Consider the following 13,814-nt stretch of genomic DNA (forward strand, 5'->3'; position numbering starts at 1 on the left):
TTTTGTTTTCTTTATGTTCAGCCTCAAGTCTTCCTTGATCTTCCTTAGTAGTTGTTCCAGGTCTGGGAGGTTTTCTGATAGTATTATGGTGTCATTTGCATATTTTAGGAGATTACCATACCCTTAAATCCTGCTGGGAGAGACATGGGATCTTAAAGATGAAAACAGTTATTATCATACTTACCCATGCCTGGGCTGTAGGCAGCCTGTATCCCCATCTGCAACCTGGAATCTGTTGTGGCTTTTTCAAGAACGAGATTTTCCCATTCTTAAAAAAGGCAGGGCAGAAGTCCAGGTTGCAGTTGGGATTCCCAAGAGATACGGGTTGCCTTCAGCCCAGGCATGGGAAAGTATGATAATACCCATTTTCTTCTTTTAGATCCCATGTCTCTCTCAGCAGGATTTGAGGGTGCAATAATTTTCTTAGATTGTTGATATTCCTTCCTCCTATTTTCACTCCTCCTTCTTCTGTGTCCAGGCCTGCTTTTCTTATAATATGTTCTACATATAAGTTGAACAGGTAGGTGATTAAGATGCAGGCTTGTCTGTCCTCTTTGCCAATTGGGAACCATTCTGTTTCTTCATGTTCTGTTCTGACAGTAGCTTCTTAGCCTGAGTACAGATTCTTCATCAGGACTATCAGATGTGTAGGCACTCCCATGTCTTTGGTGTTCCATAGCCTTTCATGATCTATATAGTCAAAGGCTTTGCTATAATCTATAAAGCACATTCTGATTTTCCTTTGGAATTCCCTTGTGTGCTCCATTAGTCATTGTATGTTTGCAATGTGGTCCCTAGTGCCTCTTCCTTTCCTGAACCCCACTTAGACCTATGGGATTTCCCTCTCCGTGTATAGCTGGAGTCTATGCTGCAGAATTTGAGCAGAATTTGGCTTGTGTGAGAGATTAGTGCTATGGTTCTATAGTTGTTGCAATCTTTTGGGTCTCCTTTTTTGTGGATGGGGATGTATAGTGATCATTTCCAATCTGTTGGCTATTATTTTGTTTTCCATATCTGTTGACATATGCTATTTTGCACTGTAGTTGACTCCGTCAGCATGGATTTCACCAGTTTAATTGGGATATCATCTGTTCCTGGTGATTTGTTTTTCACTATTTCCGTTATTGCAGCTTCCACCTCACTTTTTAGAACTTGGGGTTCATCTTCATATGACTCTTCATTCCACATGTCATTCATTTTATCATCTCTTTTATATAACTCTTCTGTGTTTTGCATCCAAGGTCTTTTTATTCCTTCTTGGTCTTGAATTATATTGTTTTTATCGTCATAGAGTGTTTCAGTCCTTGATTTGAAATTTCCTTTGATTTCATTCTTCCCTTTTTGTTGTTGTCTTGTAGTTCTTTGCATTGATAGTTGTAGTAGTTTTTCTTTATCTTTTCTCATTAGCCATTGTACTGTTGCATTCATGGTTCTTAGTTTGTTCCTATCTCCTTTTGTTTTGCTTCTCTTCCTTCCTTTATTACTTGTAGTGTTTATGGTGATGGCCATAATAATGTTTACCAAAAAAACAATACCTATGGTAGGCTTACAATAAGAGCACTTACAATAAGAGCACCCCCTTACCCCTTTTCATTGACGACCCTGGATTGTATATATTGACTTCTCCCTTTTCTCTGGCCCTTTGCTGTTAGTTTTGTTGTATTGTTTTTAATACTGTTTTTAACTGATTTTATTGGAATGTTTTTATATGCTGTTGTTCGCCGCTTTGATCAGGTTTTGGAAAAGCAGGATACAAAAATAAAAATAAACTATAAAATAAACTATATTAAGGCATTGCATTCTTAATAAATTAATCACATTACCAATATCTGTTTGGGATTTACTTCATGATTCAACAGACAGAACAGCATGCTCATGCCAACACACAAGTGGTATTGGATGGTTTGGGATGATTTTCATATAGTATTTTATATTCATTGTTTAGTAAGATTTTATATAATATTTTATCTCCTATATATTTTAAACCAGCCACTCTAGCCTACTACCCTTCAGATGTTCTGGTCAACAGCACTCAGCCAACACTATTGGCCATGCTGGCTGGAAATGATGGGCATTGTTGCTGAACACATCTGAAAGGTACCAGACTAGGAAAGCTGTCTTAAACTATTGCTATTCCCCATTAATCTTTATTTTCCTTCTGGGCTAGGTATGTCCAGTCTCTTGACCCTTTCCTCATATGACTTGCCTTTAGACATGTCATTACCATTGGAGTCCCTCAAACTAATGTGAGTTACAAGACTGCAGTCTAAAATTGCAGTACCTGAGCATGTTCTTAGATTTTTTTAAATTTAAACTTGTGCCAATAAAGGTGGATTGCAGTTATTTTCTTAAATCTTTTTTTTAAAATAGAGTGTTCTTGTACAGTTCATATTTGCCGCAGAGTTCTTTTCCTTTCACACAAAGGAGTTATAACCAAACCAAAGAGCAACAATATCAAAGGACTGTAGTTATTTTCAGAGGGCTGTCATTACATTAGTAGAACATATCCTAACATTTTTCTGTATAGAGTTATGCAGAATGTTATTATACTTGAGCAAAATGATTTGTTTACTTATTTATTTCATTTTTTGAAATATTAAAATTGAGTATCTAAATTTATTGCTATTATGCACTTATGCACAGTATGGCAGACCAAATGGATTAATATTTGGGCCACATGTTCTGGGAATACAGGTAATTAATATTGCTGTCCACCACTGATTGCAGTGAGGTATTATAGAACTTGTAAATGTTCCTTTTTTGGACTACAATTCCCACACTTCACTGGCTGGCTAGGGAATTCTGGAAGTTGTAATCCAAAAAGGAATGTTTCCCTGTATGTGGCTAATGCATTAAACTGATGGCATTATGTCTTGTGTCTTATTAATTGACATTTCTCTTCTTTTTCTTAGGAGAGCAGGCTTCTCAAGGGAAGAATAAAACTCGTCAGCCTAATGATTCCTCTTCACACCCGAGCAACAAATGTGTATGTTGAAGGCTTTCTTTTTATTTACTGAGCACATGATTAATCTCTCTCATCTTCAGTGGTGTTCAGTAGCTTTTGCAGAAACAGACCAAGAACCTTTTCCTCAAATTCTTATACATTGGTTTGGAGGCAAAACTGGGGTGTGCCTATAAATAAGGAAAGCAGGGTGCATGAACAGCTCAGAGTAGGCTTGCAGTTCAGAGCATCAATGAGAGCAGACATAAGGTGGCTTGTGTCAGTCCTGAGTACCACCTGGGCCACTTTAGATTTGAGGCCTACATAATGATTTGCACAGAGATATCTTAACAAAGGGAAGTCATCTGTTCATTCTTATCCTGGGCTTTAGATGTGGATGCAATCCTTCTCTGAACAAAGTGAATTGAGAATGCTTCTTCTGGAATAACGGCCTACATGATACATTATCTTAGAGTAATTGGACCTAACTTGAAAAGTCATCTGCAAGCAGTCATTTCAAACCTCTGACAAATGCCATGCACATTCTCAAGGCGGGAGCAGAGCCAAAATGGAAAGTGGGTGACAGAAACAAAGCCATGGCATTGCCCACTTTGGGATCTGGCCCCTGACAAATGTTCCCTAAAAGAATACATTTATAGACAGAAAAAATATACCTACACTTGCTATAATTAAATGGGAAACAGATATTGTCTCTCTGCCCTTCTAGCCATATTGTGAAGTATAACTTACTGCAGCAGTTGGCATCATCAGGTGATGAGTTTTCTCATCCCCCACTAGTAGCAGCCATTGATGGATTCTGGAAGAAGGAATTCACAATGCAGATGATCTCTACTTGTACAGTGGGTTCTTCTTCACAACAGAGCTGGAAGGTTGATACTCATGATGAAAACAGAGCTTGGAGACATGAACTTTGGGGTCTAATTTAAGTTTTTGGTCTACAACTGCCAGAATTCTGGTCATGCTGGCTGAAATTCTACAACTTTAGACGAAAAACTATTTTATTCCAAGTACTGTATTGAATAGATTTATTCATATTTATGAAAAGCTTGCCTATTGCATTCATGTTACCCTGAAGGTGAGGGGGATTAGGTCCATGCTCTTATTAAGATGGGCTGGAGGAAGCTTCACAAGGGTGCTGGTATAACTGAATAACTGAATAAGCTGAATAAGCCCATGTCTCTGAGTATCTGTCCACCCTGTTGGTGTCTTACACATGAATAAATTCCCTTAGAAAAACATTGGATTTTCTTGGCTGAAGAGTAACATTTGTACTCAGCTGAAGGTCACAAAAGCAACATTCCACATGTGATTCCATTGCCCATTGCATGTTTCACTTTGCACATCATTGTGTTTTGACTACATGATTGTTCATTGTACAACAATACACAGAACACATTTGGTTTGCAACATTGCAGTTTGGTAATGAGTTGGCATAGCACAATTGAGATGTAATTCAGTGAGCATAACAGTATGCTACATCTCTTTGATGCAGGATCTGGCTTTGGAACTTTATAAGTACATCTCTTTGATGATAAGAGTCAAGTAATTTTTATGTCTTACCTTGATGAACCTTGGCATGAAGAACCCAGAATAATCATAGTGGGATGAATACTCTTGAAACTTTACTGTTTTTCAGGTGTGAAGAATTCCTGTTTCGTTCTTTCCCCTGGAAGACATGACTCTCACAACAGTGTGAATCAGTGGCATCTACAAATTTACAGGCAGAATGTGCACACACTTTTTTTTATCTACATTCCCATTTTTTTCCTTATATGTCTGCTGTTTACTTTAGAAATCTCTTGAAATCTTTTCAAGATTTTTTCCTTATATGTCTGTTTACTTTTGAGAAATCTCTTGTATTTTCTCTCAGTGTCTACATAACTGGTGTATAGTACATATTTATTATTTTCTACTTATCGTACAAAATTAATGTAAAAAACATTTGACATGCCACTAATGATGTTGATTTTGTATATAAAACTATTTTCTGTCTTTAATGGATGAAAAATGTTAACATGTTTTCTTGTGCTTCCAATAAAATAAAATCACACCAGAGGCTCAAAAAGTACACCAAATATAAGCAGAGGCACATAGTAGCCTGCATTGTAACTTGCCTTTTGCGGTTCAGGGGAGACAACTGCCTCAGGCAGCAGGTTTGGGTATAATGAAAGGGCAACATTTTATTAATTAGATAGACCAGTATTCTACATCAGCTAATTAGTTAAGTGGCTAAATGTATGTAACTAAGCGTGTTACAGGCCACCTAAAAGCGGTGGTCTGCTGGCGGCACCGGTTGCTGTGTCCGGGAACCGCAGTGGCCAAACTGTGCGATTCCCGGGCGCAGCCAAAAAGAAACGCCAAAATGGCGCTTCTTTTTGCACCCCAGAAGTGGCGCTGCAAGACGCCAATCATGCACTCACAGCGTCACTTCCGCTGCGTGACATCTGGACGCTACACATTCACAACGTCAACATGGCGGCCCCCATGTGGAATGGGCACCACCATTTTGTGCGCGCTCTGCACGTACTAGGATTGGGGCATCAGGAAGTGACGCCCCTTCCTAAACCTAGTATGTGCAGAGCGCGTACTTTATGCCCGTCCAGAACGGGCCTAAGTAACTTCTTCTGGCCTGCCCACCCCACAGCTTGATCATTCATCTGTGTGATCTCAAATACAGAACAGTTACAGACAAATGAATTTAGGTAACTGTTCCATATTCATAATCGATACATAGTCAAGATTGTGACATTTTTGTTATCATCATAATTCCCCTCCCATCCTATTGTACTGGGCATCAGCTGCATGGGGAGAAGGAGGTCCATTCTACCAGTGATCAGAGCATGGATAAATGACATTTTTATGAGAGTTGGGGGTGGATCTAGGGCTTGTCTACATCAACCGCTCAGTCTGGAACATTATGCCTCAGACCAGCCTTTAGTTGGACAGCCCATGATGGTGACTCAGGGCCAAATCTGGTGTAATCCTGGGTGATTGTGCACACAGGTCAGTTGTGTAAAGGGGAACTTTTTTCTGCATGCTAGGGAATGCATGAAAAGAAGGTTTAGTCCCATGGCAAGCAAAATGCAGGCCATGAGACAGATATGGTTGGATTTGTGGCCTCCTGTGAGTTAAACGGGATAGTGGGGACACTCTCTAGGGAAGATGGGAACAATCTGGCCACATTTTTAACCCACCTGATCATTTTAGGCCCTGAAAAGACCCTTTTAAAAACAGGAAGTGAATTGGAAGGAGATGGTTGGAGTTTTTTTTTCTCAGCAGGGGTGGTGTAGTCCTTTACATTTGGAGGCAATGTGGTCTCCTAATCCCAGATAGTTACCCTGGTTTAAATGAATGGTTTGCAGAAGGTCTTGATTCATATCATTGTAGTGGGGGGAAAAACAAATGGATAGGAAAATACTTTGCACACTTTTAATGGACACTGGACACAGAGATGATTCAACCTGAGTAATAAATACTGAATTGAATAATATTCCTCACACTTCATCACATGGGAAGCATCAATTGTGGCCCTGTTGGTGCACCCAGAGTTCAGTTTCCTGTTAGTAATACATTTTAATCCTTTTTAAAATTGGAAAGCTTTTACAGAGTTAGAGGTAATAAATTTTGTTTTATTTACCGATACAAGTAATGCATAAATATCAATGAACAGATCGGTATGGGTTGATTTTATCATCTTGCATGAAAGGAATAAATCATAGATGCAAACTTTGTGTCAAATTATTCAAAACGTGAACAACCGAGAAGGGATGCTGAAGATGCTCGATTTGATCTAGAGCAGGAAGACTAACACCTGGTCTCAGATTACCACCCACTGGTGGCTCAACATTCACACTCTGATGTCCCAGTCTTGACCACATGAAATATTATATACACTTTCAGAATTCATATTTAAATTCTGCTCGTAGTCCCAAAGAGAGCAACCCATTGAATCAACTGTTAAATGATAAGTCAACACACTGGTAAATCCCACTGGCTTGATGTTGATAGTTAAATGGGAGGCAGAATTGGTTCAGACTTCAACTCTTCTATCATGGTGGGAATGATTAATCTTTGATGCCAAAGAGGTTCATAATCAGCCTATCCTATATCAATGCCTTCTAAATGGAAAAGAGAGAACACTTCATCGTAATGGAAAATCCTCATTCTCTGTTGCTTTTCAGCTTAGCTGTCACTGAGCTTCTTACATAAGGGCATGGATTGGCAATTTGCAAATGCCTGCAGGTAATCCCTCCACCACTTTATCAGCCAACTAGTTTCAGCACACTTTGTTGCACACAGAATGTATTCTGCAAACAAGGATGCAAAACTGGAAAGATTTCCCACTCTGTACTGATCCTCTCAACAGAAACCAAACCTTATTTAAAGGATTAGAAGGAAAACATGTGTACTAAACAAATATTTGACTTTAAAAATAGCATTGCTGCTGAAAGCCAACCACCATTGTACTCACGCACTTTCCTGCTGTTCCACCAGGCAGAATATCTACCGTACTTGCTTGAACGTTGTTGTTCTCCTGTATTCAGAGATTGCTACAAAATGCCTGGCCTTCCCAGCGCATTCTAGAATGCCTTATTTGAATCTCCTGAACATTCATCTCAAAAAATGTCAGGGCTTCCATGGTGCAGCAATACATTTTATGTTCTTACGATGTTTTGCTTGATCTATGTGGAATTATTTCAAATCAAACATTATGCCAAATCTGAGATGGCATTAGGGCTAGTTCACCAAGTGGAGTTCTGGTTCTGTGAATTTTTAGATCCCCTGTGTGCAGGCAACTCACTGCATACTTTACAAAATATATTAGGCCAAAGAAGACCCTCACCTCACTCCATTCTCTCCTTCTTTACAATCTTTACAATCAAGCAGCAAGCAAAAAAGACCTGATGATACCGCATACCCTCTGATTTTCACCATAGAAATGTATAAAAGGCTGAGGAATAAGTAGAAACCCACAACTAGGGTTGCCAATTCTCTTGGTAATTACAATAAGAACTGTGGAAGTCTTCGCCTTTGGTGGATTCATGGTTGGGAAATCTCACTATTATTATTTCACATTTTCCAGATCTGGACTATAAATAAGCATCAGGCAGTAATGTAATTTTTTCTCTTTATTCTTCCCATCCCTGAAGAGGACAGGAAATGTTATTATCATTCTTGCTCCTATGCAGAGAGTAAGACATTTCAACTTGGTCACCCCTCACAGAGGAGTGAACCCTTCCTGACAAATTCCCAAAGAATCAAGTCTATAAAACACTCACCTTTCTTTCCCTTCCTAATTCTTCTTGCAGTTAGCAGTGTAAACTGTAACACTCCATTCATGGTGTCTAACAAGAAAAGCAAACTCACCTCATTACACATTTGCACAGCATTTTTGGGCCCAAACAACCAGGCATTTCACAGTTATGCAAAACCTGCATGGTAAATGTTAATATCATGCTAGATGTCTAAAAGAGACAGGGCAATATTTGGATTTGCATTTTAAAGAACGATAGTGACATTCTGCCAGTCTGCATTGCTTTCTATAAAACTGCTTGCCAAGCTTCCTCTACTGCAAAAGTAGCCTTCTTTACAGTCTTTTGATGCACAATCACCCCCACCCCCAAAACTGAATAAAAAAGAATGTGTATTGTTCATGGTCTTCCCCTCATTTTCATTCTTGGCAAACCTAATTATCACTTCTAGGAACATTGCTATGTCTTCATTTTCCTTTCCTTCCAACCACTGTAATGCCAAAAGCCTATAAGGAATTTCAGTAATAGATGAAAGAAAGTGTGTCTTTGTATGTGTTGTTTCACTGTTATGGGAAATAGTTTGTCATGACTTTACACATATTATTTTCCCTTGCTGTCTTCTAAATTTATACACTTTAGATGTGCACTGGCTGTATCTTCTTTTTTCAGCTGAATACAATGTAAGGCCACATTGTATACAATGCAATACAATACTGTTTATTGAGTCTCCCTTACTTGGAATTCCAAAATATTCCAAAACCCTCTTTTAATTTACATTGCAAGCCACTTTGAGCCTCATTTTTTATCTTTTTTTAAAGAAAAGTAGGAGATAAATCAAGCAAACAAACAAGCAAATTCGCTATACTATAAAATTGATTTAATTCTATTGATGGTCAAATTACATTTGAACTATTGTTCTTGGAAGATTTTTTTTTTGGAAAACTTTTTTCAGTATTCCTTATTTCAGAATTCCAAAATCTGAAATACTCCAAAATCCAAAATTGTCTGCATGGTTAGTGGGGATAGTAACACCTTTGCTTTTTGATGATTCACTGTACATAAACTTTATTTCATACACAAAATTATTTTAAAACATTGTCTTTAGAATACCTTCAGGCTAGGTGTATAAGATGTGTATTAAAAATAAATGAATTTCATCCTTAGACTTTGGTCCTATCCCTAAGATATCTCATTAGGTGTATGGAAATATTCCAAAATCTGAAGGAAATGAATGCAATACACTTCTGGTTCCAACCATTTCAGATAAGGGAGAATCAACCTATATCATCCAATATTCCAACAAATGAATAACAGCAATATCAGCAATTTAGTGTTTGACTTCCTTGAAAAACTGGGCCACTCTTGCACCAAACTAAATTATGTTAAACACTAGATGGAGCAATAGGCAGGCTCTGATTTTTAGTTCAGAAAAAAAAATTGCTGGCAACTCTTCCATTTGAGTTTACTATTACATTTGGATCTCACTCTTAATTCTGCCCAAACACTTTCTAGCCATATACCAAAGCAAATAAGACCTTTTTTAATTTTCTTACACATTTGTCTTAATAAACGTGATGGTGAAATCTCAAGTAAAGTAGAAATGTCTCATTGGTGGATAGATAGATTATAGATGAAAACTAGAGAAAGTTAGATCTGAAGAAGACTAATTAGAAAAAAGAATTCAGAGACATAGCTGAATATCAATATGAAAGGGGATCTTGTAGCATTTTTGAGACTAACTGAAAGAGACAAGTTGGTAACATGATCTTTCATAGGCTGGAGTCTAATTCTCTACATGGGTACCTATGTAAAGGGATCTTGTAGAATCTTTGAGACTAACAGTGCAAAAGAAGCTGTAGCTTGTGCTACACTGGCTGCATCCGCACTGCAAAAATAATCCTGGTTGACACCACTTTACCTTTAATTAACTTTAGTTGCCATGGCTCAATGGAATTCTGGGAACTGTATTTTTGTGAGACATTTAGCCTTCTCCGACAGAGAGCTTTGGTGTCACAATAAACTACAATTCCCAGAGTCCTATAGCACTGAGCCATTGCAGCTAAAGTGGTGTCAAATTGGTTTATTTCTGTTGTGCAGATACAACTTTAATAATAATAATAATAATAATACATTTTATTTCTACCCCGCCCTTCCAAGAAATGATCAGGGCGGCTTACAAAGTTATAAAAACATTACAAACAGGTTAAAAATTCAATAAGCAATTAAAACCATTATTACAAAGACAGGACCAGGAAACGATAAAATAAAAAATACATATATCAGGGGCAGAAGAAAAATACAAAACGTTCATCAATCCAGGGTCAGAAAGAAAAAAGGGGGCAGGAAAGACAGACAAACAATTTAAGGTGGGAAGGCCAGCCGGAATAGATATGTTTTCAGCTGTTTTTTAAAAACATCTAATGAGGCGGCGGAGCGAAGCTCTGCAGGGAGCTTATTCCAAAGTAAAGGGGCAGCAGTGGTAAAGGCCCTCTGTGAGGTCCGAGTAAGATTAGACCTAGGGACCTCCAACAATTTAGTCCCAGATGTTCTGAGTGTGCGGGGTGGATTATGTGGGGAGAGGCGGTCCTCCAAGTACCCTGGGCCCAAGCCATTAAGGGCTTTATAGGTCAAAACCAACACCTTGTATTGAGCTCGGAAGCGAATAGGCAGCCAGTGAAGATCTTTTAAGATAGGTGTTATGTGGTCCGACCTGGAGCTGCCAGCGACCAATCTGGCTGCCATATTCTGCACTAATTGCAGCTTCCGAGTTTGGTACAAGGGTTGCCCCATGTAGAGCGCATTGCAGAAATCCAATCGAGAGGTTACCAAAGCATGTACAACAGATTCTAGGTCCTTTCGGTCCAGGTAGGGACGCAGCTGGCGTATCAGCCGAAGCTGATAACAGGCACTCCTGACCGTCGCATCCACCTGAGAAGTCAGCTGGAGCGACGAATCAAGGAGTACTCCCAAGCTGCGCACCGAGTCCTTCAGGGGGAGCGTGACCCCATTCAGGGCCGGGTGACAGATCTCACCACCAGGAACCGGGGAGCCTATCACCAGTACTTCCGTTTTCCCTGGATTCACACTGAGTTTGTTCTCCCTCATCCAGCCCATTACTGACGCCAAGCAGGCATCTAGAGGAGAGATGCCATCCTTAGTTACTGCATCAGTCGGAGACATAGAGAAAATTATCTGGGTGTCATCAGCGTACTGATAACACCGCGCCCCATGTCGCCGGATGATCTCTCCCAGCGGCTTCATGTAAATGTTAAATAGCATAGGGGACAAAATCGCTCCCTGAGGGACACCAGATGTCAGGGCCCTCCTGTCGGAGCGACAGTCCCCCAGCTCCACCATCTGGGATCTGCCCGAGAGGTAGGAACGGAACCACTGCAAAGCAGTGCCCCCAATTCCCAACTCCCTCAGGCGTCCCAGAAGGATACCATGGTCAATGGTATCGAAGGCCGCTGAGATGTCCAAGAGCACTAACAGGGACACGCTCCCCCTGTCCATGCCCAGACGGAGATCATCAACTAAGGCGACCATGGCAGTCTCAACTCCATAGCCCGCCCGAAAGCCAGTTTGAAATGGGTCCAGAAAATCGGTGTCGTCCAAGATCGACTGAAGCTGGAAGGCGACTGCTCTCTCGATCACCTTCCCTAAGAAAGGTAGCAGCGAAATGGGTCTATAATTATTATAAAGCAGGGGATCTAAGGAGGGCTTCTTTAGCAGGGGTTTGACCACTGCTAATTTAGATGGAAACTGGCCCTCACTTAGAGATGTATTGATTATGTGATGCAACATTAGTCGCACCACATCTCCCCCCTGAGCTGCCAACCATGAGGGACAGGGATCAAGAGAGCAAGTCGTCCTCCTAACACTTCGGAGAATCTTGTCCACTTCATCGGTACTAACAAACTCAAAGTGATCCAGTATAACAGGGACCACGGACGCTTTGGACACCTCTCCTATAGGATCTGCACAAAGACTGGCGTCGAGATCAGCCCTTACCCGAGAGATTTTATCCGCAAAGAAGTTGTTAAAATCGTCGCAGCAGGCTTTAGATGGCTCCAGGATAGGGCTCAAGGTGGGAGGGAGCCGAGTTAGCTCCCTCACAACCCTGAACAGCTCTGCCGGACGCGACTCTGCGGACGCAATACGTGCAGCATAGAAAGAATTCTTCGCTGCACGTATTGCCACTCCATAGGCTCTTAAATGAGAGCGAAGGAGTGTCCTGTCAGACAAGCGCTGATGTCTTCGCCATTTGTGCTCTAGTCGTTGCGCGACCCGCTTCCTTGCCCTGAGATCTTCCGTATACCAGGGTTGTTTATTGGAAGCAGGCCGGAAAGGACGCTTGGGAGCGATGCTGTGTATAGCCCTAGAGAGATTAGTATCCCAGATGTCGACTAGGGCATCAACAGAATCGCCGTCAGAGCCAGTCGTATACCCCTCTAGGGCTTCTTGGAACCTTATGGGTTCCATCAGTCTTCGAGGGTGGACCATCCTAATAGGTCCGCCACCCCCGGGAGGGTTAATGGTAGAAGCCTTGATTCTAGCCTCAACCAGGAAATGATCCGTCCATGACAAGGGAGAGACATTAGAAATCTCTACCCACGGAGCCTCCATGTCCGTACTGAAGATCACATCAAGAGTATTACCAGCACAATGAGTTGGCCCTGAGACCAGTTGAGACAGGCCCATGGCTGCCATGGTAGTCATGAACTCCCGAGCCGCACCTGTTGGAATATCACTGGCCTCGAAAGGGATGTTGAGGTCCCCCAGGACAAGAAGCCTAGGGGACTCCAACACCAGTTCCGAGACCAGCTGCGTCAGCTCGGCCAGGGAGTCTGTTAGCGCACGGGGTGGCCGGTAGACCAACAGAATCCCTAGACTGTCTCTGGCCTTCAGGGACAGGTAAATACATTCGATGTGATCTGTTTTCCGGACTGGGATCCTTTAGTCAATAAACATACAAAAACTAATGGGGAACTTTTTTCTGCCGTGGCTCTGGGAATGTGCTGGCTATATTTCAATTTTTTAAAAAAAATTGGACTGTAGATCTTTGTTATACTACCATATTGTGGGTTTGATCTTCTTAATTCTTGTGTTTGGTTTGCTGCTTTGGATAGGCTTTGCTCAGAAAAGCAGTCTGTCAATATTTGAGCAAACAAAAGTACAAATATGCAAGCTAAGGAGATGAACTCTGATACCATACAAATGCTGCTATTCTTTAAAGCAAGCTCAAGTCTTAAGAGCCGAGCTTTTGGGGGTGGGGTGTCCGTTTTGGACTACAGCTCCCAGAACCCCCCTTCCAAAAGTAACCATGCAGGAGAGGAGATTCTGAAAACTGTAGTTTGAAAAAAACTTTTCCAAACCCTGTTCAAGCAGAATGGAGTTCTTTTAAGGCCGCATCTTGCTAGCTAGCTGTACAAAACAATAGCTTTGTCCTCCTTTACTATTAAGGTACCAGATCTTGTCTGTTTTTGGAAACTAAGCAGCATGAGGTCTGGTTAGTACTTGGGACAGGTCTGCCAAGGAATTTCCGAGGAAGGCAATGCAATGGCAAACCACATCTGAATATTCCTTGCCTAAGAAAACTC

General features: G+C 40.8%; 1 protein-coding gene across 5 annotated transcripts in view; it reads left to right on the plus strand.

Annotated features, from left to right (window-relative positions):
- EMCN (endomucin) overlaps positions 1 to 6,670 on the plus strand; it is a 74,134-nt gene extending 67,464 nt beyond the window's left edge. For 3 of the 5 annotated variants that reach the window (XM_089526067.1, XM_089526062.1, XM_089526064.1), the window contains 3 exons: positions 2,168 to 2,246; positions 2,913 to 2,986; positions 4,599 to 6,670. In XM_089526067.1, the coding sequence (XP_089382193.1) occupies positions 2,168 to 2,246; positions 2,913 to 2,940 (107 nt within the window). In that variant the 3' untranslated portion in view covers positions 2,941 to 2,986; positions 4,599 to 6,670. Of the gene's footprint in view, positions 1 to 1,989; positions 2,098 to 2,167; positions 2,247 to 2,912; positions 2,992 to 4,598 lie in introns of those variants that run through there. The other 2 variants (XM_089526063.1, XM_089526065.1) reach the window with 2 other exon arrangements.
- Positions 6,671 to 13,814: the final 7,144 nt, after the last annotated feature.

Source organism: Sceloporus occidentalis, unplaced genomic scaffold, assembly GCF_023333645.1.
Source record: "Sceloporus occidentalis isolate IW3139 unplaced genomic scaffold, rSceOcc1.0.p SCAF_5, whole genome shotgun sequence".
Taxonomy (NCBI): Eukaryota; Metazoa; Chordata; class Lepidosauria; order Squamata; family Phrynosomatidae; genus Sceloporus; species Sceloporus occidentalis.